The sequence below is a fragment of the Oscarella lobularis genome, chromosome 10, assembly GCF_947507565.1.
Source record: "Oscarella lobularis chromosome 10, ooOscLobu1.1, whole genome shotgun sequence".
NCBI classification, from domain to species: Eukaryota; Metazoa; Porifera; class Homoscleromorpha; order Homosclerophorida; family Oscarellidae; genus Oscarella; species Oscarella lobularis.
The window spans coordinates 3,099,114-3,115,980 of NC_089184.1; the positions used below are offsets into that span (position 1 = coordinate 3,099,114).

Consider the following 16,867-nt stretch of genomic DNA (forward strand, 5'->3'; position numbering starts at 1 on the left):
AGCTTGTTCTCTCATTAATGCGCATGCGTAAATCAGTTGCTTAGAAACAGCTGCGTCTGCATGGAAGCCGACGAACGTTTGCGATGGATGGAAGCGCGCATCGTTTCGTCAATCGAAATGCGACGGAACGACGACATTCGAGCTGTATTTTCGTCGGAGACGAGCCGGTAATCGTCTCTAGCTCTCCGTCATCCACGTTTATTCGACGCTCGACGCGCATTTTCTTTTTTTAGGCGTGCGCTGCTCGACTTCTGCAACGACGAAGATGCACGAGTCGTCTTCGTTTATCGGCAGCGGCGTCGACGGCGTCGACAGCGAGACGGTCACGTGATGGCCTCAGCAAATCCTCCTTCCCTCTCGTTGGACGACGAAGACGACGATGGAAAGACAATCGTTTTTCTCAAGAACGAATTTGTGACGCGACTGGCTAAAGAAACGATGGACGAAGACGTCGTATGCCACGAATGTTCGTCGTTGTCGACACCACTACGTAAGAATTCGACGCGCGCGTGCATGCAAGGCCACAACTCTTTCTTCTCTTCTCTAGAATATTTGGAACTTGTTCTCAAAGAGATTTATATTCCTTTGTTGGCTTCGAATTTCGATCGGACGACGGAATTGTTACATAAGCTTGCTCGCTCTCTCCAAGTCGTCAATGGACAGCAACAGGTAAAAAGCAGATTATTCTTAACTAATCATTGATTCTATAATCCTTATTAGGGCAATGTTGTTCTCGCCATGCCTTGCATTGATTTGAAACCTGATCTTGGGAATTATAAGGATGATGCAACAGCACTCGTTTACATTCTAGAGTCAGCTGTTGTCGGATGGATCAAACAGATCAAAGTTAGTCAATAATAATTAGTCAGTTAGAAGGTTTTCAGTAAATACGTGACTATTTTAGACAGCTCTTATATTGAGACTCGATTTCGGAAAGCAAAGCGGTCCACTAGACGAGATGAATGTGAGAGTCCTATTCACTATACAAGACATCTAAATGATTTTTTTTCTTTTTAGGTTTGGGTTCAACGACAGGCCCAATTGGGATCGATTGCTGCTCAACTGTCGACGTCTTCAGCGCGTAACGTCTGTCACAATCTTTTTCAAGTGAAGAGTACGTATGCGTCGTCGTTTGATCAGATGCGTCGAGAAATTGATAAAGTAATTTGAATGATTTTCGTTTCTTTTTTTAGTTTTAATATTGTTTTTAGGCTTTTCACGAAGCGGATGATATTTGCGTTTTTCTGGCGACGCTTTCGCCTTGGTTCGCTCGTCTCTATCCGCCCAACGAGACCAAAGATTTGATGACGACTTTTCCTTCTCTTCTTCATACGGTCTTTCTTGTTTGGCAACATTCCGAATATTATCATGCGCCTAAGAATTTCCAACGCCTGCTTCGACTTGTCGCCAATCAGATTGTGACGCGAGCATCGGCTGAAACGACTCACAACCTACTTGCTGATCCCGATAAAGTAAACAGCATAACGTCTACGTTTCTCAATTTCTGTATTGATTTTTTCTCATGAAGGCTTACGTTAGTGTCAAAGAAGCGTTGAAAGTATGCGCCAAATTTCGTGGTTTCTATTTGGATCAGAAAGAGAAGGCAGACGCTTTGAACGCGGCAACAGCTGCTTCAGCCAGTGCCAATCAAGACGAAGCAAAGTGAAACCGAGAAAAAAAGAGACGAAAATTTTAAGAAGTCACTTATTCTTTTTATAGGACAACCAGTTTGTCGTCTTTTGTGTCTCGTCGTCGTTCAAGCTCGCTTTGTGGCGAGAGTTGGAATGAGACGGCGGTGGAGGTGACGTCAAAAAGTCGCTCATTTCTCTCAACGTATTCGCCTTGGCCTCAGCGAAACGGACGTCCTTTTCGACGTCTTAATTTATTCATTGAGCGTTGCAACGACGTTCTCGATCTCGTGCAGACCGTCCAGCATTTTCGTCAGCTTCGCGACGCTGCGCAATTTGGTGGACTGGGCACTGGAAGTCTCGACGGATTGGTTCGCGACGTCCACGACGAATTTTTGAAGAGTGCTGCTGAAATGGAACCTTTTGCCACGGTTAGCTGAAATGTATACAAAGAATCATAATTTAATTGATTTTATATAGACGGCTTTGAATGTCGACAGCAATTCGTCCGATTTTGAAAAGAGATTCTTTGAGTTTCGTTCAACAATAAAGGTGATTTGATAGGCGTGTCTTGTGACGTCAAATACTGTTCTTTCTCATAGGATTTAGAAGTTGAACTTGCGAGAGTTTTGCAACGAAGTCTCGACATGTGCCCGACGTTTGGCTCGCGACTTCGCCTAGTTGAAGTATTCCAGGGCGTTTGCAGTCGCGAAGCAATTCGCAATGTATTGAGCAAACAATTTCAAACGATCGTTCCAGCGTGCGTCGAAGAATTGAACGACATCAAACGTCTTTTAGCTGATGAAATCGATAATTTTCTACCGCCGCTCGTTCGCAATATGCCGCCTATAGCCGGAAAACTGTTCTGGCTTCATTGTTTAAAAGAACGCGCTCTTTTTCCCGTTGCTAAAGTGCAGCGTGTTTTGCCATGTCTCTTGGACGCAGGTGACGGCGGTGGATCGAAGCTGCGACATCTGCAGACTGACGTGCTTGAAACGATAGCACGTTGCGAAGGAAGAACGATTGGAAATTGGCAAATGGGACTCCCCCCGGCCGGAGTTCTCACTGCTAAACTAAAAGAGCCTCTACTCAAACGAATTTATACGGACGATAAGAAAACGTCGTCAATTATTTCCGTGAATTTGAGCGAGGATTTTGTTGTTGCTTTGCGAGAGGCTCGCTATTTGTTGACGACTTCATCGTCTTTTGACGTCGTTCGACTTCCCGATTCCGTACGAGCCGTCGTCAAGGGAACGGATGTGGAGCAAATAAGAAAGATTCGAATTCAACTCGATATCATTGCGTACAAGTACAACGAAATTTCGAGTCAAATCGAAGATATTGAAAAACCGCTTTTTGAAGCGAAACTCAATAAAATTGAAATGGTACGTAAAAGAAGATAGTTTCTATTAAATTTCTTCATTAGTCTTCTTAGTTACTTGAAGAGGGTTTGACGCGTGTCACGTGGCGAAGTAGTGACGTCTCGGATTTCATCGAAGCAGCGAATGCGCTAATTTGCGCCGACGTCTATCGACTTCTTCGTCTCATTCGCGATAATTGGAAACAAATCGTCCAAGTGACGTCGTCGTGGAAACTCCACAGCGTACTTTGCCTATTCGATAATGAAAGCGACGATATGAAACGCTTCACAGTCGACCAGCTATCCAAACGGCAAAAGTAATTAATTAAATTAAGTAATTAAATTTTCTAATTAAGTAATTGAATTAATTAATCTATTTATTATATTGTTTTTTAGAATGCTTATGACTGTTTAACTTTTCTTAGGGAGATGCGTGACGTTATTGGGGCGATGCTCGTTCGTTGTGGGCGCGCTATTCGCGCTCTTGTCGCCGATACGTTAGATGCGGTGCAGATCAGCGAAGCGTCGCCTGCGTGGAAGAATTACTTGATTTACGTCGACGAGTTGATTTTGAAGGGAATCAGGGATAGTGTTTTGACGTCACTCAAATCAATTTCCTCAACAATCGAGGTCATTCTTACCTTATCTAATAAGACGACAAATTTATTTCTCCTTTAGAATGGGCGTTTTCCCGTGTTGAGCGTCAATGTTGAGTTAGGTGGAAATGAGACGCAATTCGTTCCGCCTCTCGTCTCCGATTCGGCGAACAAAAGCCTTTTGGAATATTTTTCCGATTGGCTTGATGATTACATGAGACTAGGCCATTTCATCAAGCCTCTCACTGACCAAGTCAGTTACGATAGCGCCTTACGAAACGATGCCGAAATCAATTCATTGATTGAGACTATTACTTCATCAGTCGAAGGAACGGCAATGAAATGCCGAGTAAGTACTTAGAGAAAAACAGGAGACTTGTGCTCTATTTTCTCCTACCTATAGACTGTCCTTGAAACGTTTGAAGACTATCGTTTCTTGTGGAACGAAAGCGTTGAAGAAGCGTTTAGCTCTTTTCTCGTCGGAAAGCGATCGTCCTCGACTACGGCAACCGCGACGGGAGAGGCGGCGGCTTCTTCGAGCGAAGGACGAGCCATGTCGCGATCTGAAATGGTTCGTTCACGGGCTTCGGCACGATCGTCTCATTCGGAGTCGTTCACTGGAACGACGACGACGACGAATCGTCCGCAATCAAGTCTTGCTTCGGCGGGGATTATGGGATTCGCCGAGCGACCGTTTCTCACTCGCGACGCCAACGACGCTGGCGGAACGCAGCAGGTGCCACTCTTAGATGAATTTGACGCTCAACTTGCAAAATATAAGGTAAAAAGAAAGTTGGACAACTAGTGTCTCTTATTATTATTATTATTAAGAAATGTCACGATAACGTCAATTCTCTTCCTACTCATACGACGTGCGAATGGCTTTACGTTGAATTGTCTCCACTCAAACACTTCCTCGCCGCTTTGTCAACGAAGTGGATGTACGTCTTTGCTAACTACCTCCGAGAACAGGTAAGAAATGAATTCATTGAACGAATTTTTTTTTATCTTCTTTTAGGCCCTCGGCGTTTTGAATGGCTTTCAGTCGTTAGTGAATCGCGTCGAGCCGCAAATTGACGCCGTTACGGGTGAAGAGACGGAAACGTCGTCGTTCATGCATTGCATGCGAATCTTCAGCGACGTCGACACTCATCAACAAGAAATGGACGCGAAATTCGTCGCCGTTCGTCGAACGGTAACGGTATTGGAAAAATACGGCTATGAGTTGCCGGACGACGTGCGGGAGTTCTATCGGTCGGCACCCCAACGATGGGCGGCGTTAAGAAAGAAACTCGTTCTTGCCAAACAACGGATTGGTCCGAGAATTCAAGCAGAAGCGGAAACGATTACCAAGGTGTGAAGAGACTAATAATTAATTCATTCATTCAATTAATCTGTGTGTTTTAGGATTTGTTGATGTTTGGGGAATTGTGCCAGCAGCTATATCGAGAATTTTCGGCGTGCGAAGCTTTCGTTTACGGTTATTCGGTTGAACACGGTGAAACCGTACTGAAGACGTACGCAGCAAAGTTGAAGCGACTTGAACATCAAGCTGAAGACTTGATGCAACTTCAAGAACTGCTCGAAACGGCCGTCGTCAACTTCAACTGTCTTCGAAAGTGAGAGAACCGTCGATAGAGATGAAATACTTCGCCATGTTTAATTTCTTTAGTTTTCGAGAAGAAGTGAACGTTTTGCGTCAAGTTTGGACTGTCACGAGGTAAGAAAAAAGAAAACGTTTTGTAAAAATAAATTATGAATTGTTTTTGTTCTTCCTATTTAGATCAATTGAAAAACAACAAGCGACTTTGAAGCGACAGATGTGGCAAATACTGGATATGAATTTGCTCGTCGATGTAGTCGACAAGCAATTGGAAGAAGTTCGCGCTCTTCCTCAAATTGCCTATAAATGGGACGTTTGGATCGGTCTCGAACGATCTGTACTCGAAATTCAGGTAATGTTAAAGAGAAAGAGAGGAGGCGGTCTTATCTCTTTTTCTAGGCTACGTTGCCTTTGATTGAAGCTCTTCGTTCGTCCGCTTTGCGGTCTCGACATTGGAAGCAACTTGTTCGCTTGACGGCGACGACGGTTCGTATGGACTCCAACATGTTGGCCGACTTCACTCTAGGTCAATTATTAAGATTGGGTCTTCACGGTTAGACAACTATATATAGGATTCTTCATGAGAACCTTCAGTAGCATTGTTTTTGCATCATTTAGAAAAAAGCGACGATGTCAACGTGATTGTTGAAAGAGCCCAGCGGGACGTGACCGTCGAAATGACACTGAAAACATTTGAAGAAGTCTGGTTAAGTCGTTCATTTGATCTAAAGCCTCATCGACGTCTCATTGCCGCTACACTCACCGTAGCAGACGTAAGTCTCGCTTCGAGCGGCAGAATATTCTGTCTATAAATTTTGTCTTGCGTGATTTTAGGCTATGGGCGATTACGATAAACTTGGTAGTAGTGGCGGCGGTTTGACGACGAGTTCTTTAATGCGCAAGAGCGTGAGTCGAATGTCGGCGTCGACTCAACGGAGTCGCGGCGTTCGCGATCGTAAATCGTCTTCCGGTTCAGCAACGACTTTGCCTGTGGCGTCGGGTCACGTTAAATTGATTTCTAATGCCGAATCAATATTTGAAATAATAGAATCGCATCAGGTGCAGCATTTATTTCTCCTTTTCCTCGTTTTTTATTTGATTTTGGTAAGTCTGAATTGGAGTCTCTGAGCGAAATGACGGCGACCGGATCTTTCACCGAAGCCATAGCCAAATGGAAATTGAGTCTCCAAACGGTCGAAGCGGTCTTGTCCGTTTGGCTAGAAGTTCAAGCAAAATGGGCTGAAATGGAAGAGGTAATCTATGTAGAGACCTTTCCATGTCTAGATGTTCCAAGCAACTCTCGCACACAGACTTTTACCAGTGACGACGTTCGTTCATCGCTCTTTCACGACGCTTACACATTTTCTCTGGTTGATCGCGACTTTCGTGGCTTGATGAGAAGTACGGTAAAGAACTCGAATGTCCTCCAATGCTCTTCTAAAAACGGTGTGTTCGTGACCGTCATGTGATGTCTCAAGTCTAAATTAATCCTATTTTAGGCGTACTAAGCAGATTGGAGAAAATGAATTCTAATTTGACGCAATGCAGAAACGCTTTGCTGAAACATTTTGAAGGCAAAAGGCAATTATTTCCTCGCTTTTATTTCATCGCTCCGGAAGATCTTATGCACGTTGTATGCCAAGGTAGAGTGAGAGTACGTGTGCTTTCATTAGGGACAATGACGTTGGTCTCCTTTTATTAGGCGCTGATCCCTCACTCGTTAATGAGTACATTAGCAAACTATTTCCACGTATTGAATCGATTGTTTTGGATCGTCGTGAAGTAAGTGCGGGAGGCGGTCGCACCGCCGCTTCCGTTGCACAGCACGCTGTCGCCTTCATTGGATTGAACGGCGAAAAAGTCGAATTGACAAAGGCACGATATAAATTCAAATAAAAATTACCTCTTTAAGTGACAATTTTTTGTTTTCCTAATTAGTCTTTGGCACTTTTTCCGCCTGTCGAGTCTTGGCTCGAGTCGCTGCGCGAATCAATTCAATCCTCGCTTCGACAACAACTTGAATCGATTTTTGATGACGTCAACCCGCCGTTGACGTTTGAATTGCTCTGTCTTCCGTGCGCCGGTCGCGCTTCAGAAATCGATCTTCTCGCCGTTCAAATACGATTCGGATCGTTGATGAAGGCGAACGAAAACGAACGTCTCCTTGACGAAATTGACAGGGCGAGCAATTTCGTTGTCGATCTTCTGAAAAAGGGGTCAAATGCTCTCGTCGGAAGAGAGTCGTTACTCGCCGAAACGGAGGTTGAACTCGACGCGTTTGTGGATCCTGTTTACGTCAGAAAATTGCGAACGCTTGCGTTCGTGTTTTCTTATTTGAAATCGGTTGTGACGGAGTCAAAACAACCCTTTGTGGAGTATCGTCGAACGACAACAGGGCTTTTTGTTTGCGTTGGAGGAGAGCACGAAATCGAGTACGGATTCGAGTATCAAGGAGACTTTGATTGGCTGGCAATGACGGAAACTACCCAAGCCTGCCTAAGTTCGCTTGCAGGTGCCGTCGTCGTTCGAAAGACGGGCTTATGCATCGGCGAAGAGGTAAGAAGAGGATCGAGTTCCTTATAAGAATTTTTCTATTGTGCTGTCTAGGGATGCGGAAAGACGCATATGATTCGCTCTCTTGCTCGCTTGACTGGTAGGTTCCTTATTACACTGCCCTGTAATTCGCTGACCGGTTACAGGCAATTGATTGACTTACTAAAGGGAGTCGAATTCACAGGTATGCCACCGGTGTTATCTAGGTTTATTTTTCTCACGGTAATTCATCTAGGCTTTTGCTGGTTATGTTTGGAAAATATTGATCGACTTTCTGATTCCTTACTTTCGTCAGTGGGCCAACGTCTTTCCGAAATAGGCTCCAGTTCGACGACGACGATGTTTGCTTCATTTGCCACGACGACTCATCCGGCCGTCTCGACACTCGAAAAAATTGGTCAAATTGTGCCAATGGAATTCATAACAATTCAAGTCGTTGCGCCTAATGTCAAGGACATATTTTATAGTCTTTTGCAGTCTAACGGATTTCTCAATGCGTCTTCTTTATCGCAGAAAATCGCCAACATCTATCAGTTGTGCGCCGACGTTCTCGTTCGACCCAACGTGTCAGAAGAGCATTCAAATTACGTCGGCTTCTACGCTATTGGAATTCGTCTCGTCCGTCACGTCATCATCCAAGCGAAAAGTCTCAAAGAACAACTCGTTAAATTTCAGCGTCGTTCAACAAAGGCGTCGTCTCCGGCGCAAGACAACGCGAGCAAACAATCTCTTCAACTTGATATTGACATTCAATCGACGGACAGTTGTCATAGCGACGACGACGACGACGAAGATGGCGACGATGAACTTTCGCTGGAATTGGAATCGTCGCTCGAAGAGCGTGCCGTTGTCGTTGCTATTCGCGACGTCTTTCTTCCTCGACTCGGAAACGGTGACGACGATCTTTTCATTCGTGTATTAAAAACCGAGTTTTCGTCCATCGACCTCGACGAAATTATGGATTATGAATATCGAGCTAAAGCTCGTGCCGCCGCCGCCGTTACTTCGTCGCCGTCATCGGAATTTGAACAAGTTCTTGCTAGCGCTATGATTTCTTTGAATCTTGAACCGAGTGTTTCGTTTTTGACGAGTGCAGTTCGACTGAGTCAAATCGTCAACTTTCAGTCCATCGTTTGCGTCGTCGGACCGGCCGGCTCGGGCAAGACGAGCTGCGTGCGCTCTCTTGCACGTTCTCTTAAAGACATGGGCCGATCGGTTCATCGAGAAGTCGTTTTTAGTCGAGCGTTAGAATCAGGTGCATTATTCGGATACTGGAACGATGCCGGCGACTGGCACGACGGACTGTTAGGCGATTTGCTTCGAAAGACGACTAAGAGCACGAATTCGAACTCGTCCAAGTGGATTGTACTAGATGGGGAATTGAACGACGTTCACTTGGATACGTTTCAAACGATGCTTGATGAAAACAACGGAGAAACGATTGTTCTCGCTAATAACGATCGAATTCGATTGCAAAATGACGTCAAAATTTTTTGGGAGCTCGAATCGTTGCGTTTCGTCTCTCCTTCGGTCGCTTCGCGAATTGGCGTCGTTGCGATGAACGATCATCGCGGTGACGTCGATGCGTGGCGATTGTATCTATCTCGTTGGCTTGCCAATATCAACTCTTCGTCGTCGACGCTTATCGATATGGCTTTGTTTGTCACCGACGCTTTGCAATGGAAAAGGTCGACGTGGATTTCTGTCACTCCTCTCGGTGCTGTTTCCACTTTGTGCAGTATCATGGACGTACGTTTAATTTTTTTGTTTTGTTTTTTTATTTTGATTCTCTCTTCTTTAGGCACTCTTGCTGCTTGCTGATCAAACCCGTTTACCGGTGTCGGAGATTGATTATCGGTGTTTATTTAGCTTTTCTTTTGTCTGGGCGTTTGGCGGCTTTCTAAAGCGAGACTGCTGGCCCGATTTTGACGAATGGTGGAGATCCAAAACCGCCACTCTTGTGCCTTATCCCCAAGAAGGAACGGTCAGACGAATATGTTTCTCTAAACGTCTAAATTCTATTTCTATTTTCTCAGGTGTTTGACTATTTTTATGACGTTCAGTCGAGTTCATTTGTCAGCTGGAAGGGATCGACAGCTACAGCGGGGGCGGCGACGGCAGCACTGTCAACGAATAATTTTGTCGACGGATTTTTTGTGCAGACACGAGAAACAGAGGTAATAAACATTTTCCATCACCTATACTTTACATGAATACTTCTTATATAGAGGTTGATGTACCTCTTGGGGCTTTTATCGGACGTCAATTGTCCGGTGATGTTGTGCGGTGAAATGGGCAGCGGTAAGACGAGTGTCGTTCGCGAGCACTTGAAAACGATTTGTTCCGGCGACGTTTCTGACGTCGTATCGGTGACGTTGAACGCGAATCGAGTGACGCTCGCCCAATGCCTTTGGCGGAAAATCGAAGCCCAATTAGAATGGAAATCGGGTCGAAATTACGTGCCTCGTTCGAATAAGAAACTCGTCGGCTTCGTCGACGATCTTCACTTGAGTGGATCGGCGACTTTGGGCGAAATTATTCGACAGATGATCGATGTCGGCGGTGTGCACGATCCCGATACGCTCACGTGGAAGACTGTGCACGACGCTTCTTTCATTGGGACGTGCGCGCCGCCGTCACGGGCTACGTCGATCGGCGCGGCGCCAATCGGTTCTCGACTTTTGAGACATTTTGCTGTTCTCGTTCTACCGAGCCCTTCGTACGAATTTTGTTTTTTGTTTTTTTAGTAATTCTAGAGCCTGTTTTTTTTCTTTTCAGGGGCACCGATCTTCTGGCAATATTCTCGTCGCTTCTCCGCGCGAAGTTTGATGGTGCTGCGATGCTATCTCGTCAGAATGTTCTCGATGATTTGGCCGAAGTGACGGTCGAGTTGCACGATCGTCTAAAGACGTTATACTTGCCTACGAAAGAGCGATGTCATTACGTCTTCACGACGAGAGACGCAGGAAAAATCTTTAGGTATTAAAAATCTTGGTATTAGACATTGTCTGTTAATTAATTTGGTGTCCTTATCTCTTTAGTGCACTTGCTCGAAGCCTGAAGCGGGACTGCTCGGTCGACGATTTGCTGCGTCGATGGAGACACGAGTGCGAATGGGTGTACGGACGAAGACTGTCGAGCGAAGTCGACTACGAACGATATCAGCAACTCGTCACGACGACACTGCGGAAACATTTTGCAAACGAAGTCCAGGTGAGACGACAACGTTTACATCGAATTGTACTTACACTTTGTTTATTTTTTCAGCTGTCTGCGTTACTTGATCCCGTTGGACTCTATTCGGATTCAATTGATGAGGTGAACGGTCGTCCTTCGTTGCAACAGGTAGATGACACACATTCAAGAGTCACAATAACGACTATATTACATGTAGATGACGACACATGCTTCTCGGCATCTTGCCGAATATAATGCAAGCAATTCCCAGCTCGCCCTCCAGCTCTATCCGGTATACGTAAATAAACCCAATTTTTCCAAATTTTTAATCATATTGTTTTAGTCGTTCGTTGAACTTCTTTCTCGTTTGATGACGATTCTGCGATCTCCTTTGGGGCACGGAAACGTCGTTCTTGTTGGTGAAGGCTCGCCTGTTGAAACGACTCCTCTCCTTCAATTGGTCGCTCAAATGACTCGAATGACAGTCACCCGAATTCGTCCAAGGAGAATTGTTTGCTATGAACGACGTCTAAGTCGACGTCGTTCGTCGGACATCGATCGGAGAGATTTGGCTCGTTTTCAAAAAGAAATGATCAACATCTTTCAACGCGCTGGATTGAAAAAAGAAAAGATTTTGATTTTATTCGACGAAACGGATCTCGTTCAAAATGACGAACTCGTCTTTGCATCAGACTTGCTTGGCGGTGACTCTTCTATTTCTCCTCTATTCACCAAAGACGAACGCACGACAATCGTCAATTCAATTCGTCCGGACGTAACCGGTGCCGGTCTCGTCTACAGCGAAACGACAGCTTGGAATTATTTTCTCAAAAACGTCGCATCGAACGTCCGAATGGCACTTATTGTCGCCAGTGGCGGTCTTCGTTTTCAGGAACTCGTCATCGATCATCGATCACTATTCAATCGTTTCTCTGTTATCTGGCTTCGTCATTGGTCGAAAGACGCTCTCGTTCAAATAGCTCATCATCATTTGAATGTTGTCGACGATTCGAATAGTGTTCGCGAAAATGTTGCGCATCTTCTTGCGTCGATGCATCTCGCCGTGCGACGTTCTGTCGGAATTGACGACGCGCAGACAAGTTGCGACGTTTCCGGACCATATCGTCATTTGAATAATTCGACTTACGTTCAGTTTTTACGTCGTTTCGTCACTCTCGTTTCGACGCGCTATCGGCAACTTCATGAGGAAAACGACGCCGTAGGTGCCGCTTTGAAGCGAATGGAAGCGGCGGCTGAAGAAGCTGATCGCCTTCGACGACAAATTCGTAAAGAGCGTGACGTCGTCGACGAAAAAGTTGAAAGTGCGGCGAAATTTCTCGCCCAAATAGGTCAAGATGCGGCAATTAAGGAAGAACTCGTAAAAATGATAGCAAAACAGGAGGAAAAAATTAGTCAATTGGAAAAGACGAATCCGGAATTGCGTAGCGCCTATGAAAAAGCGGTGGACAGCGCCAATTACGTCGGAGACGAAGCTCGTCGTCTTGTAGCCGAAATTGCGTCGTCTGATTTGACGGCGTTGCGAGCGATGCAAGATCCGCCCGTCGAAGTCGAAGACGTCGTCGCAGCGACAATTGTCGTCGTCAAATCGGCACGTTACGATTTATCTTGGGCAAAAGGCGGAAAACGAATCTTAGCCAATTTGGATCGTTTTATCGAATTGCTCGTCTCATTCGATCGCGATGAATTGAGTTCCGAGCAGATCGGCGTCGCCGATTCGTACATCAAAAAGCCGACGTTTTCCGTCGAATACGTTACACGATGTACCGATTTGAAATCGGTGGGACTTTTGTGCGCTTGGGTTCGTTCAGCCGTTCGCTATCACGCCATGATGAGGTCGCGTGTCAAACCGCTTCGAGCCAAGTGTGGACGTACGCTCGCCGCTTTGGAAACGAATCGCGCTAAATTGGAATCGTTTCGGGAAAAAGTCGTTTCAATGAATCAACGTCTTTCTGTTCTAGATGAATCGTTTGAAATGGCGTCGGTGGAGAAAGTGAGGCAAGCTCAGTTGACGGCAAAAATGGAAGAGCAATTGACGCGAGCTCAACAGTTTGCTCGTGAGACTGCCGATCAAGTCGAACATTGGAGAGACAAAGTCGCGACGTCGAAACGACGAGAGGCAAGCATTAGTGGATCGTCGGCACTCGCCGTTGCACTCGCCGTCTATTTGGCTCCTTTCTCGCATTTTGAATTTCGACGTAAAATGCTTGTCGACGTGTGGCCTGCTTGTTTAGCCGAGCGCGGAATCAATTTAATAATGCCTGGTGTTGGTAGTCAAACGAAGAGCAATTGCGTCGTCACTGATTACGATTTATTCAGTGAATCGTTGGCCGCCGTTTTGACGTCGCGAGAAACGATTGACCACTGGAAAAGCACTGGAGCTGTCGCCGGTGTTGGCGTGTTAACGAATCGCGCTATTATGTCGTCGTCAGGCACGCAATGGCCTTTCCTTCTCGATTTTCACGGCGTTGGAGCGGCGGTCGTTCGCCAAATCGAAGATTCAGCGTCTCTCGTCGTTGTCGACGAAGCGAAAGTCGGCGGCGGCGACTCAAGTCGCCTAATCGAGACGGCGCTTGTTGATGGCCATCCTGTTCTTATTGATGACGTCGGTGGTGCCGGCCAATGCGGCTCTTTAGATTCAACGCTTTTGCCGTTAATCTTTCTCGACAGTGTGCCTTCGTCTCACTCTGGTGAAGGGACGCGTCTTGTCAAGTTTTGTGGACGTCGTATCAAAGTTCATTCGAATTTTCGCTTGTATTTTGCCACTCGATCAAGCAACTTTTCTCTAACGGCCGACTTAGCTTCAAGAGTGACGTTTGTCAATTTTGCCTTGACGTCGTCGTCGATGAAAGAGTACATTCGCCCGAAACTATTTCGACTGTTGTTTCCGAGTGAAGCGCAAAAGAAGAGCCAACTTGTCATGCAATTGGCTGAATGCACTGGTCGACACAAGAGAATCGACGAGGAGCTGGTCGATTTGCTTGTAACCGGTAGCCAACAGCAGAATGAGAATGACATATTGGCTGATGAGGAGATGATTGCCAACGCTTGCGAGAGAGTTTCCAAGAGAAAGGAGTGCAAATTGGAAATTTCTCGCTTGTCCTCCGACCTTTCGGACGTCGACTCTCGTAATGAACAGTTGCAGGCTTTAGTGAATCGAGCTTCACTTCTCTTTCTATTACTCTGTGCAATGAAACGAGTGCGTCACGAATGTCTATTCGACGTCAATACCTATTTTGAAATCGTTTTGGAATCGGCCGCAAAATTGTCAAGTTGCGTTACTACTGATGACGGCAGCTGTCTTGGCAGTTTCACGAAAGATGTCTTCAATTATTACAAAATCAGATTTTGTACGCGACACCGTCTCGCCTTTGCTTTTGAACTATTCCTTCAAATTATGGGAGAAGACGATACTACCCATGCACTTATCAATCTTGACAACAGCAGTGTTGGCGGCGACAGCGACGACAAAGAAGCATACGAAGGAATTAAGCCTGATTGGCTTAGCGAAAAAACTTGGCTCAAAGTGAAAGCACTAGCCGCCAAAGAATCTCCATTTCTATTGTCTTTTTTGCACAAACTTGCAGACGACGAAGAGTCGTGGCGCAGTTGGTTCAATTCCGACAGCGACGACGACAATCCAAATTTATTTGACGGCTTTTCGGACATCCAAATGTTGCTTCTATATCGCCTACTACGTCCTGATCGTTTTCTCGAACGGGTTAAAAAGGTGGTGAAAAATCTTCTTGACTTGGATCTTACTACATCAAGTTCCTCGCATGTCAGCTTTGACGGCCGTCCTCTTCTTTTCGTTGTCGAAAACTACGATGAAACGAATTCGGTGATGTCGTTTGTCAACGTTCTTTGTCAGCAACGTCAAGTCTCATTGCAACGCATTTGCTTGGGCGAAGGAATGACTTCCGAAGCAGACAGATTAATGGAAACAGGCGAAGATAACCAAGTCATACTAATTGAGAATCTTCATCTATCCTCTTCGTCTACGTGGCTCAATGACTTGGCTGAAAAGATTGCAGACAGCAAAAGTCAAGTAGTCATGACGACGAGACCGACGCGAGAAAATCTTCCGGACCCATTACTTCGCCTAAGTCGCATTGTGTCTCACGGTGACGTCGACGACGTCGATGTCGGCGAATTCCTTTCCGACGTTCGTCTCTTACATTTAGATTTGATTTGCGACCGTCATTTTGAAACGGATTCCATTTATTCGTCTGGCGGCGTCAAGATCGACATTGTTGCCGTTACAAAAACTATTGAATTGATTTTGGAACGTCTACCGGTCGAAATTCCTTTTGACGACACCGCTAGAAGATCGCCTATTCTTATAACAAATCTTCTCGAATGGGAATGTGTCGATTTTGGTGGACATCTTCGAGACGTGCGCGTACGACTTTCTAATGTCGTCGATCGTCTGCTGCGTGGGGGCGGCATCGCTGCCTTAGACTGGGGCGAGATGGATTTAATGACGAGTTTGAATAGAGAAAGTGTTCCGCTCTGTTGGCAATCTTCATCATCGTCAAGAGATATTCATCTCTGGATTCGCTGTATAGTTTTTATTACTTGAGTATCCTCTTGCTATTTCTTTTTTGTTTTAGATTTGACAATGGTGCGAAATCAGTTAGAGGAGTGGGTTCACAGTGGTTTGGGCGTTGATCCGGCATTCAGTCCTAAAGAGATTTGGCTCGGAGGTCTGAGGAGTTCTTCGGCCTATTTCGCTTCTTTTCACTACGAAGCAGCCTTGGCCGCTCGATTGGCCTTTAATGACGTGAGTCTTTTTAATTAATTTATTCTAAGCTGTCTTATTGCTCACTTCAATGGATTTTCTTAGGTTGAAATTGTGCGACATCGCCCACAGGTGGAAGATTTTTCTTCCGTTTCTCTAGTCGGTCTCTTTCTTTGCGGCGGTGAGATTAATGACGACGATGCAAGTAGAATTCTTTTTTGTTCTCCTGAACGAAAGTGAGTCATTTATAATAGAAACAATCTAATTAAATGTTTTTTTCTACTAAAAGTTTTAAAAAGACGTCTGTTATTATTTCAATAAGAAGATGCCAATGTGAAGAAGGCGTCTCTTTTGTGCCAGTTCCTCTCTTCAACAAGGATGGTGATAAGGTCAGTTGTTAGATGTTTGTTAAAAAAAGCCGTGTAGTGACTACACTTGTATTATCTCTATTTCTAGACTCGTCTTCTTCAACTCGAATATGTTTGCGAGCCGCTGTCAGAGCATCAAAATCAAACGTCTGAAAGCATTTTCTTTCTTATATTTCCACCAGACGATGTGCTGCTTCAGCAAGGATCTTCATCGTTATCGACTCATTTGTTTGATTCTCAAGTACTTTCGTCTTTTCAAAATTTGTCAAGGACAGCATCATCTCTGCAGTGGTAACAGTATTGGGATTTTCTCGGTTGGGGGCATGTCGCTGACTTCATTTATTCATTTTATTCTCATTTTATTCCTTTTATTCGATATCTGTGATGTAAGCGTCAAGGGAAGTGATTCGTACGTGTTGTCAATTTAGGATATATTAATAACGCGCGCGCTTACATCATCCGAATATAAATGAAGGTGCGCGTATAGCGATAGAGCACTCTGTCATATAATCGAGACTACTTATAATTATGGAATATTATACATACGACAGTAAATGACACACCTACATGAAAAGGGTCCACCCCTCGACGTCTCGCGTCCTCAGGGCACGAGCCTATCGACTTTTTAGAGCCATCTTTTCAAACAATTAACTAGAAAATAACCCCAAAGGCTACATCAGAATATCGTTATCATTGCGTCCTTGGTCTTGTCGTGCATGAGGTCAGCATATATGACGCTAAAAAAGGCAAGGGAGCAAAAACGCCAGTGTATACCAAGTAGGTGGTATTCCACCAAGGATTCGAATTTTCTTTCTTGGGCGTA

The 16,867-nt window shown here is 45.2% G+C and overlaps 1 protein-coding gene across 1 annotated transcript; it reads left to right on the forward strand.

Annotated features, from left to right (window-relative positions):
- The first annotated feature begins 35 nt into the window (after positions 1-35).
- On the forward strand, positions 36-16,471 carry LOC136192036 (uncharacterized). Its single transcript, XM_065980510.1, has 42 exons — positions 36-167; positions 234-490; positions 548-669; positions 721-846; positions 905-964; positions 1,018-1,161; positions 1,212-1,472; positions 1,529-1,662; positions 1,720-2,059; positions 2,109-2,180; positions 2,231-3,013; positions 3,064-3,305; positions 3,414-3,618; positions 3,667-3,933; positions 3,988-4,365; positions 4,416-4,556; positions 4,603-4,938; positions 4,992-5,203; positions 5,257-5,304; positions 5,368-5,539; positions 5,587-5,740; positions 5,806-5,960; positions 6,022-6,246; positions 6,297-6,440; positions 6,498-6,633; positions 6,687-6,830; positions 6,890-7,062; positions 7,126-7,743; positions 7,795-7,924; positions 7,976-9,489; positions 9,542-9,724; positions 9,777-9,917; positions 9,969-10,459; positions 10,519-10,719; positions 10,782-10,953; positions 11,008-11,085; positions 11,135-11,209; positions 11,261-15,497; positions 15,549-15,718; positions 15,782-15,912; positions 15,966-16,065; positions 16,133-16,471. The coding sequence occupies exons 1-42, from the start codon at positions 61-63 to the stop codon at positions 16,337-16,339; spliced, it is 13,986 nt and encodes a 4,661-aa protein (XP_065836582.1). The 5' UTR covers positions 36-60; the 3' UTR covers positions 16,340-16,471.
- The last annotated feature ends 396 nt before the right edge of the window (positions 16,472-16,867 follow it).

Coding starts and splice junctions, on each gene's coding strand:
- LOC136192036 (XM_065980510.1), top strand. CDS start 61: ATGGAAGCCGACGAACGTTTGCGATGGATGGAAGCGCGCATCGTTTCG. Junction 5,305..5,367: donor CAAGTTTGGACTGTCACGAG/GTAAGAAAAAAG, acceptor CTTCCTATTTAG/ATCAATTGAAAAACAACAAG. Junction 6,634..6,686: donor CCAATGCTCTTCTAAAAACG/GTGTGTTCGTGA, acceptor ATCCTATTTTAG/GCGTACTAAGCAGATTGGAG.